The sequence below is a fragment of the Neophocaena asiaeorientalis genome, unplaced genomic scaffold, assembly GCF_003031525.2.
Source record: "Neophocaena asiaeorientalis asiaeorientalis breed wild unplaced genomic scaffold, Neophocaena_asiaeorientalis_V1.1 scaffold129, whole genome shotgun sequence".
Taxonomy (NCBI): domain Eukaryota; kingdom Metazoa; phylum Chordata; class Mammalia; order Artiodactyla; family Phocoenidae; genus Neophocaena; species Neophocaena asiaeorientalis.
This window is the reverse complement of record NW_020172446.1, coordinates 7,837,084-7,861,401: the sequence shown is the minus strand read 5'-3', so window position 1 is coordinate 7,861,401 and position 24,318 is coordinate 7,837,084. Positions and strand designations below refer to the sequence as shown.

At 56.1% G+C, this 24,318-nt stretch overlaps 1 protein-coding gene across 4 annotated transcripts in view; it reads left to right on the top strand.

Annotated features, from left to right (window-relative positions):
* The window catches only part of CAMKK1 (calcium/calmodulin dependent protein kinase kinase 1), a 27,209-nt gene extending 4,156 nt beyond the window's left edge, over positions 1–23,053 (top strand). For 2 of the 4 annotated variants that reach the window (XM_024734440.1, XM_024734448.1), the window contains exons 2-17: positions 2,808–3,209; positions 4,098–4,145; positions 4,908–4,961; positions 5,511–5,562; positions 5,815–5,948; positions 6,393–6,429; positions 7,232–7,253; positions 8,506–8,594; positions 11,857–12,056; positions 13,908–13,961; positions 14,591–14,664; positions 16,339–16,426; positions 16,647–16,775; positions 18,888–18,991; positions 19,660–19,757; positions 21,131–23,053. In XM_024734440.1, the coding sequence (XP_024590208.1) occupies positions 2,850–3,209; positions 4,098–4,145; positions 4,908–4,961; positions 5,511–5,562; positions 5,815–5,948; positions 6,393–6,429; positions 7,232–7,253; positions 8,506–8,594; positions 11,857–12,056; positions 13,908–13,961; positions 14,591–14,664; positions 16,339–16,426; positions 16,647–16,775; positions 18,888–18,991; positions 19,660–19,757; positions 21,131–21,504 (1,917 nt within the window). In that variant the 5' untranslated portion in view covers positions 2,808–2,849 and the 3' untranslated portion in view covers positions 21,505–23,053. Of the gene's footprint in view, positions 1–333; positions 485–900; positions 975–1,161; positions 1,644–2,569; positions 2,693–2,807; positions 3,210–4,097; positions 4,146–4,907; positions 4,962–5,510; positions 5,563–5,814; positions 5,949–6,392; positions 6,430–7,231; positions 7,254–8,505; positions 8,595–11,856; positions 12,057–13,907; positions 13,962–14,590; positions 14,665–16,338; positions 16,427–16,646; positions 16,776–18,887; positions 18,992–19,659; positions 19,758–21,130 lie in introns of those variants that run through there. The other 2 variants (XM_024734431.1, XM_024734456.1) reach the window with 2 other exon arrangements.
* Positions 23,054–24,318: the final 1,265 nt, after the last annotated feature.

Below are 24,318 nucleotides of genomic sequence, written 5' to 3'. Positions count from 1 at the left end.
CCCCACCACACACTGTCACCCCGAGCCTACAGCCCTGCTTACGCGTACTCTCTCACGCGGACACACGGCCCTGTCTCCTGGACACGAGGCAGGAACCTGGGGCCTCCCCAGGGCGCCTCCTGCACAGACGTGCTTAGTCACCTGAATTTGATCCAGGCGGGAGGGAGGGCGGAGGGCCTGACGTCAGCCCTCACAGCTGCCTTGTGCCTCCGCGCATCCATCTGGGCCACCGCGTGTCCCAGGCAGTCACAACAACGGCAGCACAACTCCATTTTACGGGGCTTCGTCAGCGGCAGGCCTGGTTCGGAGCCCGGGAAGGGTGTTCACTCCTTTTCGCAGCCCCGCGGGCGGGTGATACTGCTGTTAACCTCATTCCGCAGATGGGGAAAACCCAGGCACAGAGTGCAGTCACCTGCCCATGGGCACCTGGCCAGGAAGGAGCGTAGCCTGGCAGCCTGGCTTCAGAGCCTGGGTCCTCAACCAGGTAACAGGGCCCCAAACTGGAGCGGGAAGGCTCTGCCCTGACCTGCTGTGTGACCTCAGACCCATCCCTGCCCCTTGCTGGGCCCTACTTTCCCAATCTGAGAAAAGAGGGAAAGAGAGTTGAAGGAGGATGGCCTATGGCTGGGGTAACAGTCTCAGGGAAATCCTATGCAGATTTGATGGGCTAGGGCAGCCTGTGGCCTCTGCCTGTGGTGACTCTCAGTCCCCTCGGTCACTGCTGTGGACCGAGGAGTTCCGCACACTGCCATTTGTTCCCTGCCATGGGCTTGGCTTAGGCTCCTTGGGGTCTCCTTCCCCCTCTCCGCTTTTCCATCTGTCTAATGGGGCCAGGACTGTAATGATCACTATGGCAACTACTCATTCATTCAAAAAATATTTACTGTTTCTCTGTGCCAGGCACTGCTGCTGATGCCAGTAACCTTATGGAGACGAGGCAGACAAGAGCCCTAACCTGTGGAGTTTATATTCTGGTGGGAGAAAAAGGGCCTACAGAGTGAGGGGGAGGGGCGGCAGGGTGAGCCACCTACAGGGTGGGCCAAGCTTGTAGGGCTCCCTTTAGCCTTGGCTTCTTCCTTCCTGCAACCGTCTGGTTCCCAAAGCCTCCCTGATGCTCTAATTCCATTCCACCTCCTCGAAGGAGGCCTCCATGATGCTCCAGCCCTACTCCCTTCCTCACCTACTTCAGAGAGTCCTCCAATGTTCTACTCCTACTTGCCACTCTCACCTCCTCCAGGGAGGCCTCCCTGATGCTCTAGCCTCACCAACCCCCACTCCCCTCACTCCTTTAGGTCCAGTGTCCATGTCTTTTCCTGTTGCCAGTCTAAATTCCCTTCTCCCTTCCTTTCTGCATGCCAACATCAGCTCCACCAGGCTTCTACTCATACAACACACTGTGTGCCAGGCACAGGGGGTCTGGACCACACCCTTACCCACAATCCATCTCCAAGTTTTGCTGTGGCCTTAGGAATCTGGGAAGGTCCTGCATCTGTGGTACAGATGGGGAGACTGAGGCTCAGAGTCAGGAAGGAGCTGCCCAGGGCCCACAGCAGGTTGGCCGGCAGGACTGGAACCCAGCCCAGGCTCCTCTGTGGCCAGTGGACTCCAGTGAACCCCGCCTCCTTGACATCTGTCAAAACAAGGTGATGGGGGAATAAGGGGTGTAACGGAGACCACGTTCTCAAAATTGTTGTGTGGTGACAGCACAAGTTACCACCAGACAGGAAGGGCAGAGGGTCAGGAGTCCATTTACTTCCTTTTCCTGAGAAGATGCTGAGTTTGGTCCAGGAAAGGGGAGGGGCATCGAGTGGGGTGGGGCCAGTGCTCAGCCTGGGGCAGAAATGGAGTCCCAGCCTGAGTATCAGGGTTCAGCCCTGGGTCAGGGTTCAGCCCAGAGCTGTAGTTGAGTGTGAGGTCTGGGGCTGGAGGTTGGAGGTTGGTTCGGGGTTCAAGCTGGAGTTAGTCCTTGGCCTGGAGCCTAGATGGAGGCTCAGACTGCAATAGGGCCAGTGTGGATATAAGGCCAGGCCAGGGGGAGCATCTCAGCCTGAACAGATGTGGGGAACATTTTAGCCACATGAATAAACTGGAAGGAAAAACCAGGAGAAATAAGTGCAGTGAAGTCTCTCTTCACAGTCACCAAAGTAGCAACCTCCTCCTCTAATGGACCCTGTCCTGGGTTGCCGGCTCTGCTAGGGCAGGGAAGAAAGGAATGGGAGACTTGCCCTGTGGCCCTGGAGGGTCTCCTGGAGGAAGTGAGATGGGTGGGAGAGGCTTGAGACCCAGGGAAGTCTTCCTGGAAGCAGTGAGGGGTGGAGGGGGGGCCTGGATCAGCTTCCAGGCGGCCACAGCAGCAGCATTGGAATGCTCTGTTGTCAGGGGGTGGGGCTGTGAGTCACTGCGCTGTCTGCTGGATGGGGGCCTGAGCTGACCTGGGGCTCTGTTTCTCCCAGTACTGCTGGGCCTCCAGTGTTCCGCCCATGTCTGTCTGTCCTGACTCCAGAATATCAGATTCTCCCTGCTTCCCTGTGAAGCCAGGAAGGCTGATGTGACTGTGCCTGTTTTACAGATGCGGACACTGAGGTCTAGAGGGCTGGTGTGCAGAAGAGCCAGATGAGTTCCTGGAATTCCTTTAGTTAGTAGGGAGACTTGAGTTTGGATGCTGGCAACCCAGGCAGAGGGAACAGGCCAGGTAAAGACATGGAGGTGGGACTCACAGTTTGTGGCTACGATGGGAGAAGGGCCTGGAAATCTGACCTCCTTGTTCTGTGGCCGGGATTGACGGCTTCTCTGCCCTCTCTTCTCAGGTTCCCAATAAGGCTGCACAGAGGAACCCGCTGACTGTGGCAATGGAGGGGGGCCCAGCGGTCTGCTGCCAGGACCCTCGGGCAGAGTTGGTGGAGCGAGTGGCAGCCATGGATGTGGCCCACTTGGAGGAGACGGATGGCAGCCCAGAGCCCACCAGGAACTGTGTGGACCCTTCACCACGGGCCAGAGCTGCCTCCGTGATCCCCGGCGGTACTTCAAGATGCCCCGCCACCCGGCCCGGCCTCTCGGCTAGGAAGTTCTCCCTGCAGGAGCGGCCAGCGGGGAGCTGCCTGGAGGCTCAGGCTGCGCCTTACGCTACAGGGCCTGCCAGCCACATCTCCCCACGGACATGGCGCAGGCCCACCATCGAGTCCCACCATGTGGCCATCTCAGACGCAGAGGTTGGTGGGGCAGAGCTAGGGGGTGCCTTTTCAGTAGTCCTCAGTGAAGACCCTTTGCTGTTCCTATCCCTGCCACACAGCTGTCTAGCCTTTGGTTTGCATACCCCCAGAGCTGAGGAGCTCACTACCTCACTACACGGTCTCTTCCCACCCGGGGGAGCTTCATCTGAGCCAGTTGCTGCCTCCTGTAAGTCTCACCATTCCCACCCCCAGTCCAGGCCTAGGAAATAGGTCCCTGCCTTATTCCCCCAAGAAGTCCTCTTAGAGATCTGAAGGTAGTGTGTCCTCCTGTCCCCCAAGTCTTCCCCAGCTTGAGCCTTCCACCTCTAATCCTGCCTCTTAGAGTTTGCTCTGACTCAGGAGCTGCCAGCAGGCTTCCAGCCTCTGGGCTCCGTCCTTGCCACTTGGATCTGAAAGGGAACCCAAGTACTGAGCAATCTACAGGCTTCAGAAGCTGAGCTTTTCACGCCTGAGCCAGGGCTCTGGTCTCCTGTCCCCAAGGCTCTCCTCATCTTTCTTGTCCATGCAGTCTCCTCATTCAGCTGCTTCTGGAAACACTTGCTCATGGGTTTCTCCCATCAGGGTCTCCCAGCCCCCAGCATCCAGGTAGGAATCAGTGCATTTTTCTACCACTTCCTAGGGAGCAAAGCATAGGTATGCTTCACCATTCATGTTTTCAAACATTGTCCAAGTCTTGTCACTTTCGGCTTCACTTTTGGCATTGGCACTACCTCACTTGCCTATGTAAACTTGAAAGGTTGGTGAGACCCAGGGTCTGGGAGCAAGGGGCCTGGGGCCAGGATGGGGCCCTGGACGTGCTCCTGGAGTGGGAGCAGTGCTGCTTCTGGATCAAGCTTTACCTGATATCCTCTCTCTTTCCCCCACCAGGACTGTGTGCAGCTGAACCAGTACAAGCTGCAGAGTGAGATTGGCAAGGTAGGCCCGGGGGCAGGCCAGGAGCAGTGAGAACTTGTCTGGGGGATTTGCAGAGGCAGCCTGTCCAGATCCTCTGCTTGGCAAAATCCCCTCTCCTCCTCTGGGAATGTGAGGCTGGGCCAAGAAGGTCCTAGCCTGGAAGTGAGGAAAGTTTTGTCCTCTATAGGAAACACCTGGGGTTGGGGGGTGGGAGATGACTCCTGACTCCCGACTCCCCAGAGGTTTTTTTTTTTAATATAAATTTATTTATTTGTTTTTGGCTGTGTTGGGTCTTCGTTGCTGTGCGCGGGCTTTCTCTAGTTGCGGTGAGTGGAGGCTGCTCTTCGTCGTGGTGCACGGGCTTTTCATTGCGGTGGTTTCTCTTAATGTGGAACACGGGCTCTAGAGCACAGGCTCAGTAGTTGTGGCGCACGGGCTTAGTTGCTCCGTGGCACGTGGGATCTTCCCAGACCAGCGCTCGAACCTGTGTCCCCTGCATTGGCAGGTGGATTCTTAACCACTGCGCCCCCAGGGAAGTCCCCTCCCCAGAGTTTTTGATGGAAGGGGCTGGGGAAGGCATACAGCTGTGTTGAGCCCGGCAGGGGCAGTGACCAGGGCATAGGAACCCTCTCCCTGCCCGCCTGAAATTTATGCCCACTGGTGGCAGGGGTGGAGATGGGAAGCGGGGGCAGGGGGCTGGAGCTGTTCAGGCTCCCCTTCTCCTGGGCTAGTCCTGGGAGAGGCTGTCCTGTCCAGCGGGGGCTGACCTGTGCCTATCTGCAGGGTGCCTACGGCGTGGTGAGGCTGGCCTACAACGAAAGTGAAGACAGGCACTATGTGAGTCTGGGGATAGACTCACTATGTGAGTCTAGGGCCCCTCCAAGCTGGGCCCTAGGAGGCTGGGGGGGTGGGCAGAGGCTGTGCTAAGACAGAGGACAAGGCTGCCTGTGAACAGAGTGAGCTCCCTCTAGTTGCAGCATGCAGGCTCTTTAGTTGTGGAGCGTGGGCTTCATTGCCCCGCGGCATGTGGGATCTTAGTTCTCTGACCAGGGATCGAACCCACGTCCGCTGCATCGGAAGGCAGATTCTTAACCACTGGACCACCAGGGAATTCTCAGGAATGAGCTTCTTGACCCTGGGAATATGCAAGCAGAGGCTGGATGCCTCTAAGGGGAGAGCTCTAGAAAGGCTTGTTGGGGGGAATACGGGTGAGGCCTAGGTTCAGATATGGCTCCCTCCTAACCCAGCATAACTGCAGCCAGTCCATATCCTCAGTGCCAGTGACAGATGCTCATGTGCCTTTCTGGACCTCAGTCCACATGTAACCAGCCTGTTCTAACCCCTGGTGGCTTCACACAAGTGACATGTCTGCCCCTCCCTCCTCAGGCAATGAAAGTTCTTTCCAAGAAGAAGTTACTGAAGCAGTATGGCTTTCCACGTACGTATCTGTCTGGTCCTGGGCTTGGGAGCTCCTGGCCTGGGGGCAGAGGAGGAGGAGACCTCGGAGGCTAGTTTTTGTTAGGACTGGGGGTAGACAGGGAGAAAGCGAGCAAAGGCCTGGTGGTGGGACTGTGCTTGGGGGGTTGAGGCCAAGGCCATGGTCTTGCAAGATTCTTGCTTGAGGCTGGTCGCAGGGCCGTGGTGAGGCCCAGCCTTCTGCAACTGGCTGGACTCCCCTTCCTGGTCACAGGTCGCCCTCCCCCTAGAGGGTCCCGGGCTGCCCAGGCAGGACCAGCCAAGCAGCTGCTGCCCCTGGAGCGGGTGTACCAGGAGATCGCCATCCTGAAGAAGCTGGACCACGTGAATGTGGTCAAGCTGATCGAGGTAGGCGGTGAGCCAGTGAGGCCTGTGGAGTAGCCTCTGGTGCAGGGGGGACTTGGCACGGACCCAGCGATCCCGCTGAGGGAAATATGCCAAGGGCAGGGCCAGAATTGGGGTGGGGACTGCCGGGAGGCTTCTGGGGTCAGCTCAGGCTGGTCTGGGATGTTCTCAAGTTCTCATGGAGGGGGACGAGCTGCCCCAGAGGCAAGAAGTGAGCCCCCATCATGGCACGAGGGGAAGAGGGGCTGGGTGCCATGTGGTGAACCCAGGTCGGGGCTAGTGATTTCTGAGGCCTCATCTGCCTGGTGCCTGCAGAGTTCCTGCTGCATCGTCCAGGGTGGCTGTGGAGCACACTAGGGGTCCTAGGGCTGGTGAGGACGAGACAGCCTGGGATGCCCACCCCATAACTCCCCAAGACTCACCCTCATGTGTGCTCCCTCTCACCAGGTCCTGGATGACCCAGCTGAGGACAATCTCTATTTGGGTGAGTGACCCAGCTCATCCCCAAAGCAGCTTACCCCGGTGGGTCTGAGTGCTCCCCGGAGACACACTTGACGTCTAGATGGGCTGTGTACAACGCACTGACCTCCTGGGGGCAGGGAGGAAACACATGTTCTCAAGGCCCAGATTCTCTTGCCCAGCCCTGCTGAGCCAGGCTCAGAATATCCAGTTAGATTCAACAAATATTCCCAAGCCCCCACTCCACTGATCGGAGAGATAGTAACTCTGTGCCTCAGTTTCCTCACCTGTAAAATGGGGATAATAATGGTATCTACCTCATAGTGTTGATGTAAGAAGAAAACGAGTTATTATATACAAGACACATTCGCTATTATTAGTAATAGTATGCTGTTGTTATTACTTAAGTCCTTGGTGCCTGATTCAGGGCTGGGCTTAGCAGCTCTCAGGGAATGGCCAGAAGGAACACTGGCTTAGGAATCAGAGGCCAAGTCTTTAGCCTCCACTCCCTCTCCTACCTGCCTATCTGCTATGACCTGTAGGAAAATTCCTGCCCCTTCTCTGAGGTTCAGTTTCCCCCCCATAAAAGGGGTCTATGTTGATGGTCCTCACTCAGCACCTGAGAATCTAGTGAGGCAGGTCCATAGTCGACCCACGCTCATTTACTTCCTCTGATACCCTGGGACCCCTGTCCTATCCCTCCCTCAAGTATGCCTGGATGCCTGCCCCCTCTCCCACCCTCCAGAACAGGGAGGAACCTTGGCATCGGCTGTTTTTTCAGCCTGGCTGCACCTTACCTACTCTTCTTTTCTTCTCTTTTCTTTCAGTGTTTGACCTCCTGAGAAAGGGGTGAGTTCCCCATCCCGATCAGGCAGGTCAAGTCTTCCTTTCCTTCCCTGTATCCCTAGTCCTGGGGTCAGCTACTCTAGCAAAAAAAAGAGGTCCAACCTCTGTCCTTAGGGAGCTGTGGTCTGGGTTGGGGAGTGGGGGCAGAACGAGAGACCAAGAGGATGATTCTTTGAAGGCCGGTGGGGTCAGTGAGACTGGAATAGCGACGGAGGCCTCAGGAAGAGGGGGTGGGTTTTGAGCCAGGCCTTGAAGAACTGGAAAGAAGATTTTGATGGAGAAGAGAGAGAAGAAAGGAATATTTCTCCAGCAAAAGTATAGATATGGAACTCAACTCTCATCTGTATTCAAATCACAAAGAGTTCTTTCAGTTTTACAAGTTTATGAGTTGGGTGGCTGGGATGCCATTCACTCCCATTTACAAGGAGGGAAGCTGAGGTTCAGAGAGGGTAAGTGGCTTGCCCAAAGTCACACAGCAAGTCACTGATGAAATCTAGGGTTGTAACTCATGTTCGCCTTGTCTGACCTTCTCAGGGCATGTGAAGAACAGCAGACATGCAGTAAAGGGCACGGGGCTGGGTGGACTGGGGGCCCTAACTGCCAAGGCCTGAATACAGGCTGTGACTTGTCTCTCTGCCTGGGAGGCTACCTAAAGACCAATTTGGGGAAGGGGCAGGGAGTGATGTCCTTTTAAGACTCAGGGGCTTTCAGCATTTTTGACCTCCATTCAAAGTAAGAAATACAAGTTTTACATTGCCATCCATATCTGTAATTGAAACCAAAGTTTTATAAAACAGTGTATTACATGTGATATACTCTGATATATTCTACTTCATTAGGAAAAAAAAAAAAAAAAAAAAAGCAGTAGGCATCCACTAAATTGATTTCATGACCTTCTTGGTCCTGGACCTACAGTTTGAAAACACTGCCCTAAATGGCATCTTCACAACTGTTTGATTATAGATAATTAAGTACTTAGAAGAAGGAATACCAAGCCAATCAGAAATTAAGATAAAGCTAATTTGAAATTGTAGTGATTGAATAGGGATATTTGCGTCTATGCGTGTTTTCAAATTTTCATTGTATGGGAGAAGAAGCTACTCTCTGGGGTTTTAGGGACCCGTTCGAGCATAGAGGGCTCCCAAAAGGTCCTGAGGGGTCTGTACGGCCCAGTCCCTGTTCCCCCTCCACCTGACATCTGCCTTTACTAATCCTGATTCCGGCGAAACATCCCTCCTCCCCGCCCTCCCCATAGGCCGGTCATGGAAGTGCCCTGTGACAAGCCCTTCCCCGAGGAGCAAGCTCGTCTCTACCTGAGGGACATCATCCTGGGTCTTGAGTACTGTGAGTAAGGGGCTGCCTGCCCCGCTGAGGCTGGAGACCCGGGGGGAGTGGAGGGGACACAAGAGGAGACGGAGCCCAGGCTGAGCAGACTCTGAGCAGTTCCTGTCAGTCAGTGCTGATCTACCAATCATCTTTAGTTGGGGGTGGGGAAATGGGCATGTGGGCGGGACCGAAACTTCCTGAACAGGTAGGGTGGCGGCAGACTTCACTGGGCATGCGCCAGGTCCTTCTCTGCGCCTGGTCGTCACCGCGTCGGCCAGCGCCTCGGACGTTCAGCGTGTATCTCACCTCTGCTGAGTTCTTAGCCAAGCTTAGCCTCTCCACTGGGCCTCAAGAGCTGTGGGAAGGGATTTATGTCCAGCGGCTCGAGGAGGAGTCTGTCCTGGTGTGGGGCCAGTGGGTGGTAGCAGAGTCCGTTTGCAGTGAGGGGCCCTAAGGTGATGAGAGCTCAGAAGGGAGAATGTTCGTTTAGCCTCTATCTGTGGAATTCATTTATTCGTTCATTTATCCATTTACGAGTACCTACTAAGTGTCAGCTGGGGGCGTGTAGATGCCAAAGACCCGGAAGTGATCTCAAGGATCTCGCAGCCTAGTGGGAGGGACGGGAACCTAAGCAGTGCCTGCCAAGGCTGGGGAGGCACAGGGGCTGTCAGAGCACTAAGGGACCAGGGGTGGCTTCCTGGAGGAGGCCACTTACGAGTAGGGTCCTGAAAGATGAGTAGGAGTTCGTTGGCTAGTTTGAGGCATGGTAGGAGGGAGTACACCAGGCGGAGAGAACTGCCTGACAGCGGCACGGAGGGGAGTACTATTTGAGACTGGGGAGAAGTTCAGTTTGGTTACGTCCAACCCGGGAGCCAGGGATAGGGAAAGAGGATGCTGTAAACACTGTCCAGGCTGCACCGCGAGGGCTGGGAATGCCTCCACAGAGGACTTTCATGGAGGACAAGAGGCCACCAGCTGGTCAGGGAGGAGGCTGGTTCTACAGCCCAACTGACAGATGGTGAGGCCTGGATTAGGGCAGCGGCAGCGGGGAGCAAATGTGAACGAGGTGAGGTGGGCAGCAGTGGGTGACTAACTGGCCATGGGGAGAAGAGGGCCCACAGGCACCTAGGGTTCTGGCCTGGTTTGGGGAGTGGGGCACAGCCCATCCCTCTGAAATCTCAGCTTGGTTTATCAGAAGAATATTCTCTTCCTAGGGGAACAGGTGAGGACCAGCTGAGGTTTGACCTGCAGTGAATGTCTTTATCTCATCTGAGCCACTCCAGTGCCTTCATTTTAATGATGTCTTTGTACCTATGGGGAAACAGGCACAGAGAGGGAAGGGCTTTGCAGAAAGTCCCTAACAAAGGCCTAGAGGTGTGAGAAGGGGGCACTTCACCCTGGTGTGGTCGGCAGCAGACACGACCCCGTACCAGCTTGGCTTCCACCCACTTCTTGTCCCGGACCTGTTGTCTCCCATCCTCTCTCCTTGCAAAAAAAACCCCCCAAAAAACCCAGAAAAAACAAGCTAATCCCATCTGGCTCTTGAGTAAAGCCTCATCAAGACCCAGCTAACCATGATGAAGGGCTTTCTGGAGTGAACTGGTCAGCAGCAGGGACTGGACAGGCAGACAGATGGTGGCACCCGGTGCTGAAGACCCGCCTTGTGATTCTGGCCCCCAGAAGGGAGAGCTGAGGCTGCCCGGGGAAGGCCCTGTGGTCGGGGAGGCTCAGGCCTGATTCTTACAGACGGGGCAAGTGCAGCCATGCAGGTAGGAGAAGCAGTCGCGTCTGGAATATATCTCAGAGGTCCCGTCCATAGAACTTGCTGATGAATTGGGTGTGGGGTCTGAAGGAGAGAGGAGCTGAGGTTTTTGGCCTGAGCAGCTGATAATATGGACATTAACTAAATGGGAAAGACTAGAAGAGGAGCAGAGCTTTTCTGTTCTGTTTGTTTGGTGGTGCCGTGTGTGTGTGTGTGTGTGTGTGTGTGTGTGTGCGTGTGTGTGTGTGTGCGTGTGTGTGTGTGTGCGTGTGTGTGTGTGTGCGTGTGTGTGTGTGTGCGTGTGTGTGTGTGTGCGTGTGTGTGTGTGTGCGTGTGTGTGTGTGTGTGTGTGTGTGTGTGTGTGTGTTTAGACGGGGCGGGGGTTGCAGACAAGAGAAATCAAGTTCTCAATTAAATATGTGATTGACAAATACTGAAGTATATGTTGAGATGTCTGTGGGATATCCTTGTGGATAAAGAGCTGGGAGTTCAAGGGCGATGCCAGAGTTTGAGATAAGAATCTGAGCCCACTTTCCATGGTCAAATACACAGCCTCCTGAGCGTCTGTGTTCTGATGGATGTGTGTCAAATGCTTTGTGTGTACCTGGCACATAGGAGGCAATCGCTATAGGGCCATGGGTCCTGTTGTTATTCTTATTAATATATGATGTTCACTCCCTCTGCCCCCAGCCTTCCTCTCCTTCTCCTTCCCCCTCCCCTTCCCTCCTTCCCATTCCATTCCCTCCTCTCCAACACCCTGGGGTCTGTTGGTCCAGGGGAACGTATTTGTTGAGCAGGGAGCCCGTAAGTGGATGGCTGTGGGATGAGGTCAGTGCCTTTTCTCTGCTGGGACATTGCTGGTCATCTCGGCCTGAGCTGCCCATCTCTTCCCGGCAGTGCTGGACCCAGGAAGCAGGGTGGGCGCTCAGCCTACTAGAGAGGGCCGACCCTTACCCTGGCCACGTTCATCCCGGCAGTCCCAAGGCCTGGAGTGCCCTCCCTCTCCAAAACCTCATCAGCCCAGAGTCCCTAGGGCTGAGGTGATACCTCTGCAGGATACCCCACAATCCCACCCTCAGTCCGAGGAACAGGGACAGCTGTGACAGGCTGGGTGTGGGGGATGGAACTGGGGAAAGATTTTGATGGGCTTCAAGCCTGTAGACAACACTCACATGGGAGGGCCAGGGATGGCCTACGGAGGACCCCTTCCCCCAGTTTCCTCTACGTCCACCCTCAGTGGCAGATGCCTTGATTGCCATGGAGAGAGCACTGGTCTTGGGGTCCAGAGATTCCTAAGAGTCCAGTCCCGGCTCTGTTACTAACAGCCTAGGTTAGTGCCTTCACTGCATAGCTGAGCAGGGGGCCCTAGGTCCTCGAGAGATGAATGTGTGCAGGGGACAGGAAGTCCCAGCTCCTTCTCTCTTGGAGTTTGAGGCAGCCTCCACGGCCAGGCAAGAGCAGGTGGGGGGTCTGGGCGGCAGGGCCCTAGGCCAGCGCTCGAGCTGCCTCTCTCTGCAGTGCACTACCAGAAGATCATCCACAGGGACATCAAGCCATCCAACCTGCTCCTGGGGGACGACGGGCACGTGAAGATCGCCGACTTTGGCGTCAGCAACCAGTTTGAGGGGAACGACGCTCGGCTGTCCAGCACGGCCGGGACCCCAGCGTTCATGGCCCCCGAGGCCATTTCTGAGTCCGGCCAGAGCTTCAGTGGGAAGGTGGCTTCCAGGACCCGGGCTGGGTTGGGGTTCAGGTGGAGGGGTGGGGGTACGTGCCACGGGGTCCCATTTCCAACCTGAGGGTGCCAGGGTCCTCATGTCTCAGGAGGGACTGAACATGGTCCCCTCCGTCATGTTTGCCTCCTTCTGGAGTCCGACAAACTCGCCGAACTTGGGCCTCCTCTCGTCCTCCAGCAAAACGGCCCCAAGTCTTCCCTGCAGACACTTCCCGCCAGTTGCTCTGTGCTGAGTTCTGGGCTGGGCTGTGGAACACACGGAGGCTGGACGGCCCAGCTCCCTGCCCTTCTGGTCATGGTGCAAGGGCAGGAGAGCTCGTGTCTGGGGGGACATCAGAGCTTCCCCTGACTTCTTGGATATGGCAGCCTTTGAACTAGGCCTTGAATAATGGGGAGAATTTGAGCAGGAGGTGGGGCCCAGAGAACATACAAGGGAACTGAGGGGCACAGCGTGTCTTAGAGTTTAAAGGATCGGGAAGTCCTAAGGGTCTTGGCTTTGTCCTAAGTGACAGAGGCAGTGGCAAAGGTTTCTGAGCAGGGACTGTGGTTCTGTGTGTCCCCGGGCACATCCTGCTCTACCCTGTGAAGTACTGGCTGCCCCACTGTGGTTCTGCCATGGAGGAAATGGTCGAGAGGCACTTGGACACGTGTGTGAGTGTGGAGCTCGGGAGACGGCTGTAGAGAGAGATTATTTTTTTAACTTTTAATTTTGATATCATTCCAAATTTACAGAAAAATTGCAAGAATAATACAAAAAACTCCCCTATATCTTTTATTCAGATTCACCAATTATTGACATTTTGTCCCATTTACCTTTTCACTGTCTCTCCGTCTATTTATAGAAGTTGGAGACATTATGCCCCTTTATCACTAAATACTTCTGGAGGTATTTTCTGAGAACAAGGACATTCTCTTACATAACCTCAGTACAGTTATCAAAGTTAGGACATTTATCATTGATAAAAGACTGTTATCTAATCGACCTTGTTCAGATTTCATCAGTTGTCCCCATACTGTCCTTTAATGCCTTTTCTTTTTCTGGTCCGGGATCTGATTCAGGGTCAGTCACTGCATTCACTTGTCACATCTCTTTGGGGTCCTTTAATCTGGAAAAGTGGCTTGACCTTGACATTTTTGAAGAGAACAGGCCTGTTATTTTGTAGAATGATGTCAGTTTGCATTTGTCTGGTGTTCCCTGATCGGATTCAGATGAGGCATCTGTGGCAGGAATACGTAGGCAGAGATTTGAGAATCATTCACATAAGAGAGAAAGTGGATACCAGGAGAGGAGGTGGGGTTCCAGAGGAGGAACTTGTAGAGAGAGGGCACATTCAAGGGTGCAGGAAAGCCCCAAGGGGCTGTGGAGGTAGCTGAGGGCCAGGGGCTGTTCTGGTGTCAGAAAGAAGGTGGATGGTGGCTTTTCCAGTGGATCATCAGGAAGAGGGATGACTTCTCGAAGCCTGAGCTGGTTTAGCGAGTACAAGTTCAACATATACTGTCGTTTCTGGGGTGCGTCTGTGTCGTGCGTACAGCAAATGCGACCCTGTAGATGAAGGGGGTTTTGTACCTGTTGAGTTGGAAACATGTCTGGTTTGGGCCCATTCCAAGGAGACTTGGAAACCCTTGACAGCAAGGGCCCTGGTCTGGCTGTCCCTGTGTCCGCAGTGCTCAGCACAGGGTCCAGCATGGAACAGGGGCCTGGGAGTGTTTGTTGAGTGAATACATGACTGAGGAAGGAGGTTCCCCACTTGCCCTCTCCCATGGCCCACTGAAGCTGGGTGACCAAGGGGTGTCAATTCCTTTTGGGGGACTGATATGAGCTGTTTCTTTCTAGGCCTTGGACGTGTGGGCCACAGGGATCACGCTGTACTGCTTTGTCTACGGGAAGGTGAGTGCTGGGTGGGCTGGCAGAGGTTGGGCAGCCCTGGCACCATGGGCTGGGCACCATGGGTCAGGATGCATGACAGATGCAGGCCCTGCCTTTGTGTCCTTAAGTAAAGTGACTTTTGAAAGAGCCCACCCAGCTCAGAGAAGATGGAAGGAAAAGGGACTTTTCTGTTCTCCTCTTGTCCCCTTGGGGGGATGGATTCATGTGCAGGAGTCCTGGGACAGCAGACATCCCAAGGGAGGTGTAGATGGTGCCATTCATTCACTCACATATTCACTCATTCATTCATTCAACAAATTGTCCTTGACCTCTGCTCTGGGTCAGGCCGGACACCCAACCTTGACATGCCGAGATCCCCGTCCGCACGCGCTCCCACTCCAGGGACCGTGCTGAGGCACAGGCGGGAATCTCAGGGAACATGTTCCCAAACTTCAGGCCCTGGCAGTGCAGGCCTTGCTGCGAGTGGCTGTCATGCACTCATTCGTTCAGTCCACATTTGTTGAGCATCTCCTGTGGGCTAGGACCTGCACAAGTTAGACGACGTTCCCCCCCAGCTCACGAGGAGCCCGGAGCTGCCCCCAGCGAGCTGAGGTGCTGGGCGCCGCAACCTTTGTCTCTCCCCGCCTCAGTGCCCATTCATCGATGATTTCATCCTGGCCCTGCACCGCAAGATCAAGAATGAGGCCATCGTGTTCCCGGAGGAGTGAGTTGTCCACCACGGGCCCCGCCCACCCCCAGGGAGGCGTGTCTGGGTTTTAGCAGAGCGTTTGTCCTTTCCGGCCCCACCCCAGCCTGCAGATCTGGAGGTTGGGGTGCTGCTCCCTGGGAGCAAATGGAGGGACGTGTGAGTGGGGTCCCAGACATCTGGGTTGGATCTCATTGAACAGATGGGAACTCTGAGGCTGGGAGTGGGGCAGGGATGACCCCAGGTCACACATTCATCCTGCTTCTTCACTGAAGGCCTCCAGGAGGTCAGTGGCATCAACCTCATGCAGACCCTGCACCCGCGGGGAACCTCTACCTTCTCCACACGGGGTGGGGGGGGCGCTTCACGATACCGGTGCACTCCCCCATTTCACAGATGGAAAAGTGGAAGCTCAGTGGGTCTGGGATTTGAAACCACTCCCTCCCCCTTGCCCCTTCCTTTGTGACTGAGGTCTCTGAGCCCAGAAGGACTGTTTGGAGAGGACTCCCCACCCACCCACGGTTCTCCCGATTATGCTGCCAGCTACCGTGGCAGCCAGCCTGAGTCCCCTAGCGCCGCACTTTTCAGGGCCCTTTTACCATCTGCGCAGAGTGCCCAGGTCAGAAACCAACCTGGGAGTTGTCCTCGGGGTCCCTGCCCCTCGCACCCACTTCCTGTATGGCCCCAAGCCGTGCTCAGTCCACCTCTTACATCTCTCGGTTCCGTTGCCAATGGCACCCCCTGCCTAGTTCAGGCCTCTGCCTTGTCCAGCTACTGCAGTCAGGCCAGAGTGACCCTGATGAAGCGCAACAGATCTCACCACGCCGCCTGCTGAAAGTTTTTCCAAGGCTTCCCAAAGCCCACAGGAAGAGGCACGCCCTGGCCCGGGCATTCAAGGACCCCTGGGTCCCCCCACCTATTCACCTGCTGCCGGCTCCCTGCTCCCTGCCGCCATCCCCACGGCAGAGGCTTCCTCCCCTTTCCCGTGACTGCCTGTCTTCCAGCCTTTCCCCCACCACCCCCGCGGTATATCCTTCTCCCCAGCCCAGGAGTTTGAAAAGGGATTAAGTATCTAGGACAGCAGAGGGAGCCAAGGTCATAGCCCTGAGAGTAGGTTCCTTCTCCCAAGAATTTAAGTAGCAACAAAGCCTGAAGTTTAAGCAGAGACAGTCGAAGCTGATGCGGGGCTGAGTCCTGCTCTCCTGCCCCTGAGTCTTACCCCTACCCTCCCTTTTCTGGGTGGTGGTGAGCCTCGGTTTCCTCCTCTGTCAAATGGGTATCTTCCCTGACCGCCTCCCAGGTGGAGGAGAAGATAAGATGGTGAGTGGGGGCGAAGGCCTCTTGGGGGTCCCATAAAGCGCCTCTTCTCGCATTATCCTTGCCACCTCTGCCTCCCAGGGGGTGTCCAGCACCCATGGGACCCCGTTTGTGTCTGTGACCTCTGCCCCCTGAGGGAGACTGCTTTACTTCGTACTCAGGGGAGAAGGATATCCATACGCTTGTTCTGGAGCTCTCTCCTTCCACCCTGGTGCCTTTGGGGGTGTCCCTCCTGCTCTCTGAGAAGGGGGGTCGGCGGTGTCTCTGCCCTGGTGTGCACTGATCAGGGAAGCCTGGAGCAGGGTGGGATGCAGAGGTGGGAAGCAAAGGACCATCAGCTGTCTCTCCCTCGTCTCCTTCCTTCCCCTTCTTTAGGCCAAAGGTCAGCGAAGAGCTCAAGGACTTAATCCTGAAGATGCTAGACAAGAACCCTGAAACAAGAATTGGGGTGCCAGACATCAAGGTTGGGGAACCAGAGGTGCTGGGCTGGGCTGGGCCACAGAAAAAAGGCCTCAGTTTCCCCTTCTGGGGAGCCTTACACCGGGGACATCTGTGTATTGGGTTGGGGTTTGGGGTTTTTGGGCTTTGGACCCTCAAGGCGACTGCTGGTGGGATGCCTGGGTCCCTCGCTCGCCGATGTCTGTCGCCTATGGCCCTGACCCTCCCTGCCCTCTGCTCTGCAGTCGCATCCCTGGGTGACCAAGAATGGGGAGGAGCCCCTTCCCTCGGAGGAGGAGCACTGCACTGTGGTAGAGGTGACGGAGGAGGAGGTGAAGAACTCAGTCAGGCTCATCCCCAGCTGGACCACAGTGGTAAGAGGATGGGGGAGGGGTGGGGCGGGGAGGCAGTGACTCCTGGGAGGGCCTGGGGGGTGGGCGTGGCTGCTGCCTGAGACTAGCTCTGTGCTGGGCCCTGTGGGGGGCAGAGGGCTTCCTGGTTGGCCAGCCCCGATGCTGGGCCCCTGAGGCCACTGTTCCGCTAGAGGTCCACAGGAACAAGGTTACATTATTCAGCCTCGTGGTGGGGAGACCAGGAGGTGTGGTGAGGAGAGCGAATGGTTTAAATATACTGCCCTCAAAAAAATAAAATAAAATAAATAAAATAAATATACTGCCCTCACTGAGTGTCCACATTCACCATGACCGCAGAAGCATTTCCTTCCTTCCTTCCTCCCTCCTTCCCTCCCTCCCTTTCTTCCTTCCTAAGATTTATTGAACTTCTGCTATTTTCCAGGCACTGGACTAGGTGCCAAGGACATGAGAGGGAAAAGGCCTAGCGTGCCTTTGATTTGGAGACGTGGTCCCGGGGTCCCCGCGCGTCAGGCAGACACCACCCGTGTGTTCCCTCCGCTTTCCTCTCATGTTTCAGCTTTTCGCATCCTCCTCTGGACAGCTTCCACGTTAACAGTTGGGAGTTATTAACGTAGCCCCTGATGGCCATCTGTTTTTTTGTGGGGGGACGCTGAGAGCCATGGCTTGCCCTGCGCTGAGGTTTCACAGTGAGTCGGGGTGAGCACAAGGCCGGGAGAGCGAGCTGGGGCCTGTGCCTGGCATGGGGTCTGGCCTGTGCACTTCATGCCTCCCTACTGGGTCCAGTAGGGCCAGCGGGCTAGAGTCCTATGCTCTACAGAGCTCCAGGGCTGTATGGGGTCTCTGGAATTGTCAGCTCCCGCAGGGTCCCTACTGCCACTTCCCTGGTCTTAACCGCCATACTCTCTTTTCTAAACCACTGGAATCGCCTCCCAGGTTGTCCCCCTGCCCTTCCTCCACCCTGGCCCCCACCACAGTTAACACTCAACTCAGGAGCCAGGGTGGTCCAGGGACCTGGTCATGTCCCTTCTCAGCTCAGACCCTGCTCACTCAGTCTCCCGTATTGCTCAAAGTAAGAGCCACGCACCTGACTGCCTGCCAGACCCTGCATGGCCTGCCTGCCCCCCTTTCCCCTGCCCACCTCCTCACCTCCCTCCGTTCACTCCGACCACATGACACGGAAGCTGCCGCCCCAGTGCCTTTGAACATCCCTTCCCTCCGCCTGGGGTCCTCTGGCCCAGACGTCCACAGGGCCGCTTCCTCATCCCTCCAGGTCTTCACTCCACAGTCACCTTCTCAGTGAGAAGTGAGTGAACCTTCCCGGCCCCTTATTGAAAATTCCAACCTCCTCTTTGTCATACCTTATCCCCCTTCCTTGTTTTATTTTTTCCTCCTGAGCCCTTACCACTAACTAACATATATTCTACTGATCTGTCTTATTGATTGCCTGCCCCCGCAACTAGAATATAAACTCTATGAGGGCAAGAATTTTTGTCTCGTTATGGTCCCTGTGCCTCGAATAGTGTCTGGCATATGTAGGCACTCAATAGATACTTTCTGTTGGAAGGAAGAAGGAAGGAGGGAAGAAGTAAAGGCGCCCCTGATGCTATGCTGGTGTGCGAGAATTTGTGTGCGTGTGGGCAGGAGGATGGAGCTGTCCTTGTAGCGGGAGGAGGGACAGTCAGAGAGCTAGGACACAGCAGCCTGTCCCCTCCTGGCATCCCCCCAGGCCACTGCGCAGCTCCTCTCTGGCCCCTGGGACAGCCTCTTCTCGACTCCATCCTTCCTGTGTAGCCAGAAGGCATTTCCTAATTGCACTCCCCATGCCCTCGGCCTCGCATTCCAGACCCTTCCTGGTCTGCTCCTGGCCTCTGTGCCCGCCACACACCAGATGCACCGGGCTCCTCGCCGTTCCCAGAATTCACCCTCAACCAGCTCCCCTCCGTGCTCTTGTCATTTCTTCTGCTTGGGATGCGCTTCCTTGCTCTGCCCAAGGAAAGGGAGCTTCAGCAGGGCCCACCCAGCAGCCTCCCCATCCGGGAGTCAGGGTGGAGGCTGCCAGTGCGTCTGGGAACCCGGCGGCCTGTGTTCCTCACGCTGGTGTGTCTTCCCCAGATCCTGGTTAAGTCCATGCTGAGAAAGCGTTCCTTTGGGAACCCGTTTGAGCCCCAGGCGCGGAGGGAAGAGCGCTCCATGTCTGCCCCGGGAAGCTTATTGTCGTAAGTACTGGTGGGCTGCGGCCTGCAGGGTGCTCCCTGCGGTGGGGTGAGGGCTGGGGCCCCTCCCCTCACTCTCAGCATCGCCAGGCTGTGCAGGCTGAGCCCGGAGCCTGGGGACTCGGCCAGGCCTCAGAGCAGGGCCCTCCCTGTCTGCACCTCTGTTCTCAGCCCACGGCAGCCTAGTCGAAGTTTGCAGGCAGACCTCTTTGTAGAAGGTTGGTTTGTGTGTGGAGGGAGGGACACTTCTGCTGACTCTTCCTGGTCCGGGGGTGGGGTGGGTCAGCTGCCTTCCTGAGTGGCCTGTGCTATACATCCGGTCATTGCCGAGGCCGTGCACCCAGTCAGCACTTCATAAATGCTTGTTCAGCGAGTAAGGACAGGCAGACTGGTGACTACGATGCTGGGCCAGGGAAGAGGAACCCCCAGTGCTGCCGGCTCCCGCCTCAGAGCCCGGCAGGTACATTCGCCACCTCCTGGGGGAGGGCAGAAAAGCAGTTCCCCAGACCTCCGTGAGCCTTGCCCTCAGCGTTTCCACCTCCTGCCACTGAAATAAAAGTTTGGGATGCTGACAAGGCCTGCTGGAGTTTGCGCACAGACCTGCAGAGAGAAAACAGTAAGGGGGTCCTGGACCAGAATGTGGTCCTGGGACTTGGGTCGCCTTCCTCTAGCCTGCGAAGGGAGCTGCGGGACAGAGGGGCTGTGCCAGCCAGCCCGCTCTGCGGAGGAGATGTGCTCCCCTGGGAGGTGAGCGGCGGCTGCCGTCCAGGTACGTCGGCCTCTGGGGAAGGAGCAGTTTCACTTGTGCTGTCCGGGGGCCCAGATGTGGGTTTCGTCTGTGTGAGACCACCCTCTTCAGACGTATGGGGTCCCATCATAGTGGACAAGCTGGTGTCTGCTCCCTGCCAGAGGTTGCTTGCACCCAGGGAGGTCCACGTACCAACCTCTTGCCCTCCTCTTGACAGACTCCCTGGCCTAAGTGGGGTGAGCTCTGGGGCCTGGGAGAGGCCTCGACTGTCCAAAGCTTACTTCCTGTTCCCTGTCTCTTCTGTGAGGTGGCCAGTCCTAGGGAAGGGGTTCCCTGGGCTCTTTTAGATCTGCAGGCTGCGATGCTGGAATTGGGCATAGTGTAGGGGACCACATATTCTGCGTCCAAATGGAGCCACTCTTGAGAGCGAAAGAGGAAGCTATTACTAACTATGCCGGGGACAACGGGCAGAACTAGGACCATGAGGCGCAAACCCGGACGTCTGGTCTCCAGCTCAGTGTCTGTGACTAGGCGCCCCCTAGTGGTAGTTCGGGCCAGTCACAGGCCAGGGACGCATCTACGCAGGGCACAGGGTTGGGCATGAAGAGTACACCTGAACAAGGCAATCGTTGTCCTTTCATGGACATGTTAATGGGGAGACAGGTCAGTTCCTTCATCTGGACTGTGAAGGGATTGGGCTTAACACTTCCCAGCTATAACATTCTATAGTTCTGTGACTCAAGTTTAATTTTGAAAAGCAGGTTTTACCTCGTCAGAGTCCCAACATTTGTCCTTGATGGTCTCTGTTTTTTATGCTTTGGGATAATTGTTGAAACTCTACAGTAGATTTAAATGAGATTGATCCTTTTTAAAGGTATCAAAGTCCACTCATTGATCATGTTTTTAAAAAAAGGTCTTAGGGGAAAAAAGCAGATACAGGAATCTACTGAATATGTGACAGAATCCTGAGACCGATAGGTAGAATCTGTCCTGTGAACAAAGAAAAGAAAATGCAAAACCAAAGCCCTTCGACCCAGGACCATGGGGGCTGATCTAGGCCAACCTAGAAGGCCTGTGACCCGGCTGGTCCTTGAGGGTGCAGGGAAGTCAGCTCAGGAAGGTCAGATCTGGAGAGGCTCCGGAAGCCTGGCTGGGAAATCTAGATTTGGTCTCCAGGCAGTAGGGAGCCACGGAGGGTTGTGGGCTGAGACTAGGGGTGAGGAAACCAGCAAGGGACCACAATGCAGGAGAGTGAGACTGAGATGAGCTTAGAAAGGAGGCGAGGGGGGATTTGAGAGATGTGGATATAAATGCCTATGAGTGTGTGTGAGTGTCCTCGTGCATGCAATGTTCTGACCCCTGAGGTCCCTCTGCCTCTGGTGTCCCCTGAACAGGAAGGATGGGTGTGGTGAAGGAGGCAAAAGCCCGGAGCTCCCCGGCGTCCAAGAAGATGAGGCTGCGTCCTGAGCCCCTGCATGCGCCCAGGGCCGCCCGGCAGCACGCTCGTCCTGCGGCTCCAAAGGCCCCCTGCCCTCATGCCAACAGCCGCCCCTGCGGGCAGGGGGCTGGGGACTGTGGCCCCTCTCCCGGCCCTCCTCCCCTGTCGTGCTGCATGACCTCCACAAGTGCGTGTCCAGGGACAGGATCGGAATGTGTGTCACCTGGGGTTTGGGGGGAGGGTAGGGCTCCCACAAAGCCTTTTGTTTCGTCCTGGCTCTCCCTGGCGGGACCCATTCTTTGGGGAAGCTGGGTGCCCATGGTGCCTTAGAAACCTTACCGGCTGGTTGGCAAGGCAGGAGGCAGGAAACCAAGATGACAGGTGGAAGCTTCGTTTTGCTACCACTGCAGAGGCCGGGTGGGCGTGGCTCAGCCACCACCTGCACAAGGAGGGGTGTACCCTGCCCTCCTCAGAGGGGCGCTGCCAGAGCTCTTGTCTACTGAGAACACTGACGTGGAGGCTCTGGACCCTTGATGGGTATTCCTGGGCCTCACTGGGGCGGGGGCCAGTATTGGAGAATCCAGGTTCCTCTTTCGTTATCTTTTTTTTGGTAACTTGATGGGGGAGGTAGGTGCAAAGCTCTGCCTGGGGACACGTGTCGAGCTTTCCTCCAGCTTTGGGTGGTTCCCAGCATACCCACCAGCACTTGGCAGCCAAGTGGATTGGACTGGCCTTCCCGGATTGTGTTTCACACTCTGGAGGATGGGCTGAGTGAGGCTTTGAGCAGAGGCCCGAACCAGGAACACCACCCTTCCCTGCCCACCTCCCTCCCTCCTCCCGTGGCTCCCCAGAGCCCTGGCTGCCAGAGATACCAGGGCTGACATCGACCGAGGGCCCTGGACCCACAGGGCTGTGACCTTGCAGATGCTGAAGTAACTGAAATCCAGCCTGCGATCCAGCACCGGCCTCCCCATCTGGTCCTGGAAACTGCCCTCGCGTTCCAATGATGAAGGACCAAGTGCCCAGGTTGGAGGCCTTGCTAGAGCTGGAACCCTGGTGGGGTGTGCACGCTGGCAGGTGGCCACGGAGAGGTGGGCCTTCTGTCGCTGGCTCACCCCAGAACAGTTGTCATCCCACCTGCTCAGAGCTGGAGCCGACTTCTCTCTGGGATCAGTGCCTGGCTTGCTGGCTTGGCCTTGACTGACCAAATGCTGGAGAGACTGACCCCCAAAGGAAAATAAAGCAGGACTCAAATACCTGCCCTGAAGGCATGGGCCAGACAAGGGATTTCAGTCACCCTCACGGGGCTCCTGTTGCAGGAGAACTCTGTTCGGAAGGGAAGGGGGTGGGGCTGGAGGAAGGCTGCATCCCGCGTGTGTCTGTGCCTGTGGGTGTACATCGCCTCTCCATGCACGCACGCCCGTGCGTGCCCATCTGCTGCACACAGCATGTCTCGCACCAGCACGTGCATCTGTAATAGAGTGTCTATGTTTATTTAAGGCTCTGAGCAGAACGCGGCCAGTTGTCGCCGGGTCCACATTTCTCCCTGCTCCTCTGCACTAAGGCATTGTAACCCAGGGCTTAAACAATAATTCGGTACTGTTCTTAAGAACACTTTTTAGAGTTCATGGGGGGCCATTCACGGATCAGCAGATTTTCCCTGCGCATCTCTGTGCTGGGGCCTTGGAGGGTAAGGGTTTCAGGGACGCGCTCCCCCCTCGCAGAGCTCAAAGGTGGGCCCGGCTTCATCGCCCATGCTCACCCCATCACTGAGGGTTTGGATTGGCATCATTGTTTCTGAATGTAGCACAAGGGATGGCCAGACTCCATAAGAGTGTTTTAAAAATTAACTTCCTAGGAAGTGAGTTAAAAATAATAAAAGCCCTTTCCTGAGTTAAAACAAAACAACCCCCCAAAGCTTGGTATATGTACCTTTTCTGCATCTGGGTGTGGCTTTGCTAGCTTTTCTGCAGGGGTCTGAGTAGGGCAATAGTGGAGGAGCTCTGGGGGTGGGGGAGGGAGGGAGGGAGGGTTGATTTGGAGGGGGAGGGGCTACAGTCCAGGATGTGGCTCAGTCTCCTGGGTAGGTCCTGTGGCCCCTCCTTGGGAAGAACAGGGTGTTTGGGAGCCAGTGGGTGGCCCATCAGGGCATCCTGCCTGTTTTGCAGGGGCCCAGGGAGGCCAAGGTCTGGTCCTTGGGAGCCACTCCTACTCCTCATGGGGCAGAAGTCCCAAGTGAAGCCTCACAGGAGTCCCTGTGATACAGGCCGGTGTCCTCCCAGTGCCCCCTTAGCCTTGGGCACTGGTACTAACTGTTTGGACCCGGCAGCTCCCTGCTCATAGGAGGCCTCTCCATGGCCATGATGAGAAAAGTCATCTTTGAAGTCAGATAGCCTTCATCTTGAATCCAAGCTTTGCCATGTAATAGCTGTGTGCCCTTTGCAGGTCATCAGAGGAGTCTCAGCTTCCTTGTTGGTACAATGCAGACAATATCGGCACCTCCTCATGGGGTTCTTGTGAGGTTAAATGAGGTATTTGTGCCAAGCATCTGACATAGTGCTTGGTACATAGTAAGTACTCAGCAAGTGAGACCCTTAAAAAACAACCCAAAGAACTTTCTGCCTCTGGGGCTGCCTGAAGCCAGCCTTAGAGACCCGAAGCTCAACACGTCCTGCGTGACTGGTATTTGCCCATCTGCAGAGCTCCGCACCAGGTGCTACTGGAGACCAGCCAGAAGATCAAGCCCGTCATGGTGATCAGTTTTTCTATCTGAGAAATGGAGACCAAAGCTGCTGCGGCCTGTTTCCTGGTCGTCCTGCGAAGGTCCCATGAGGGCTACACCAAGCCCTCTGCAGGAGGGGGTCCTGGCCGCCAGGCAGAAGTTCCCCAAATGCCACTTCCTCCCGACCCTCGCTGTCCCTCAATTCTGGACCCACCACCTCTCGCTTCCTTACTGGTCTCTGGCTTGGTCCTCAGTGCTCCAATCCATCCTCTTACAAGCTGCCAGAGTGGTCTTTGGGCACCCACCGGGCCACGCCCACCCCTCTCGGTGCTCAGCCTGGGGTTTGAGGCCATTGCCATTAGCCTCCCAGGCCTCCCTGGACCCTCTCCTGACCCCTGCCCCGCCCACCCTCCCTCCAGCCA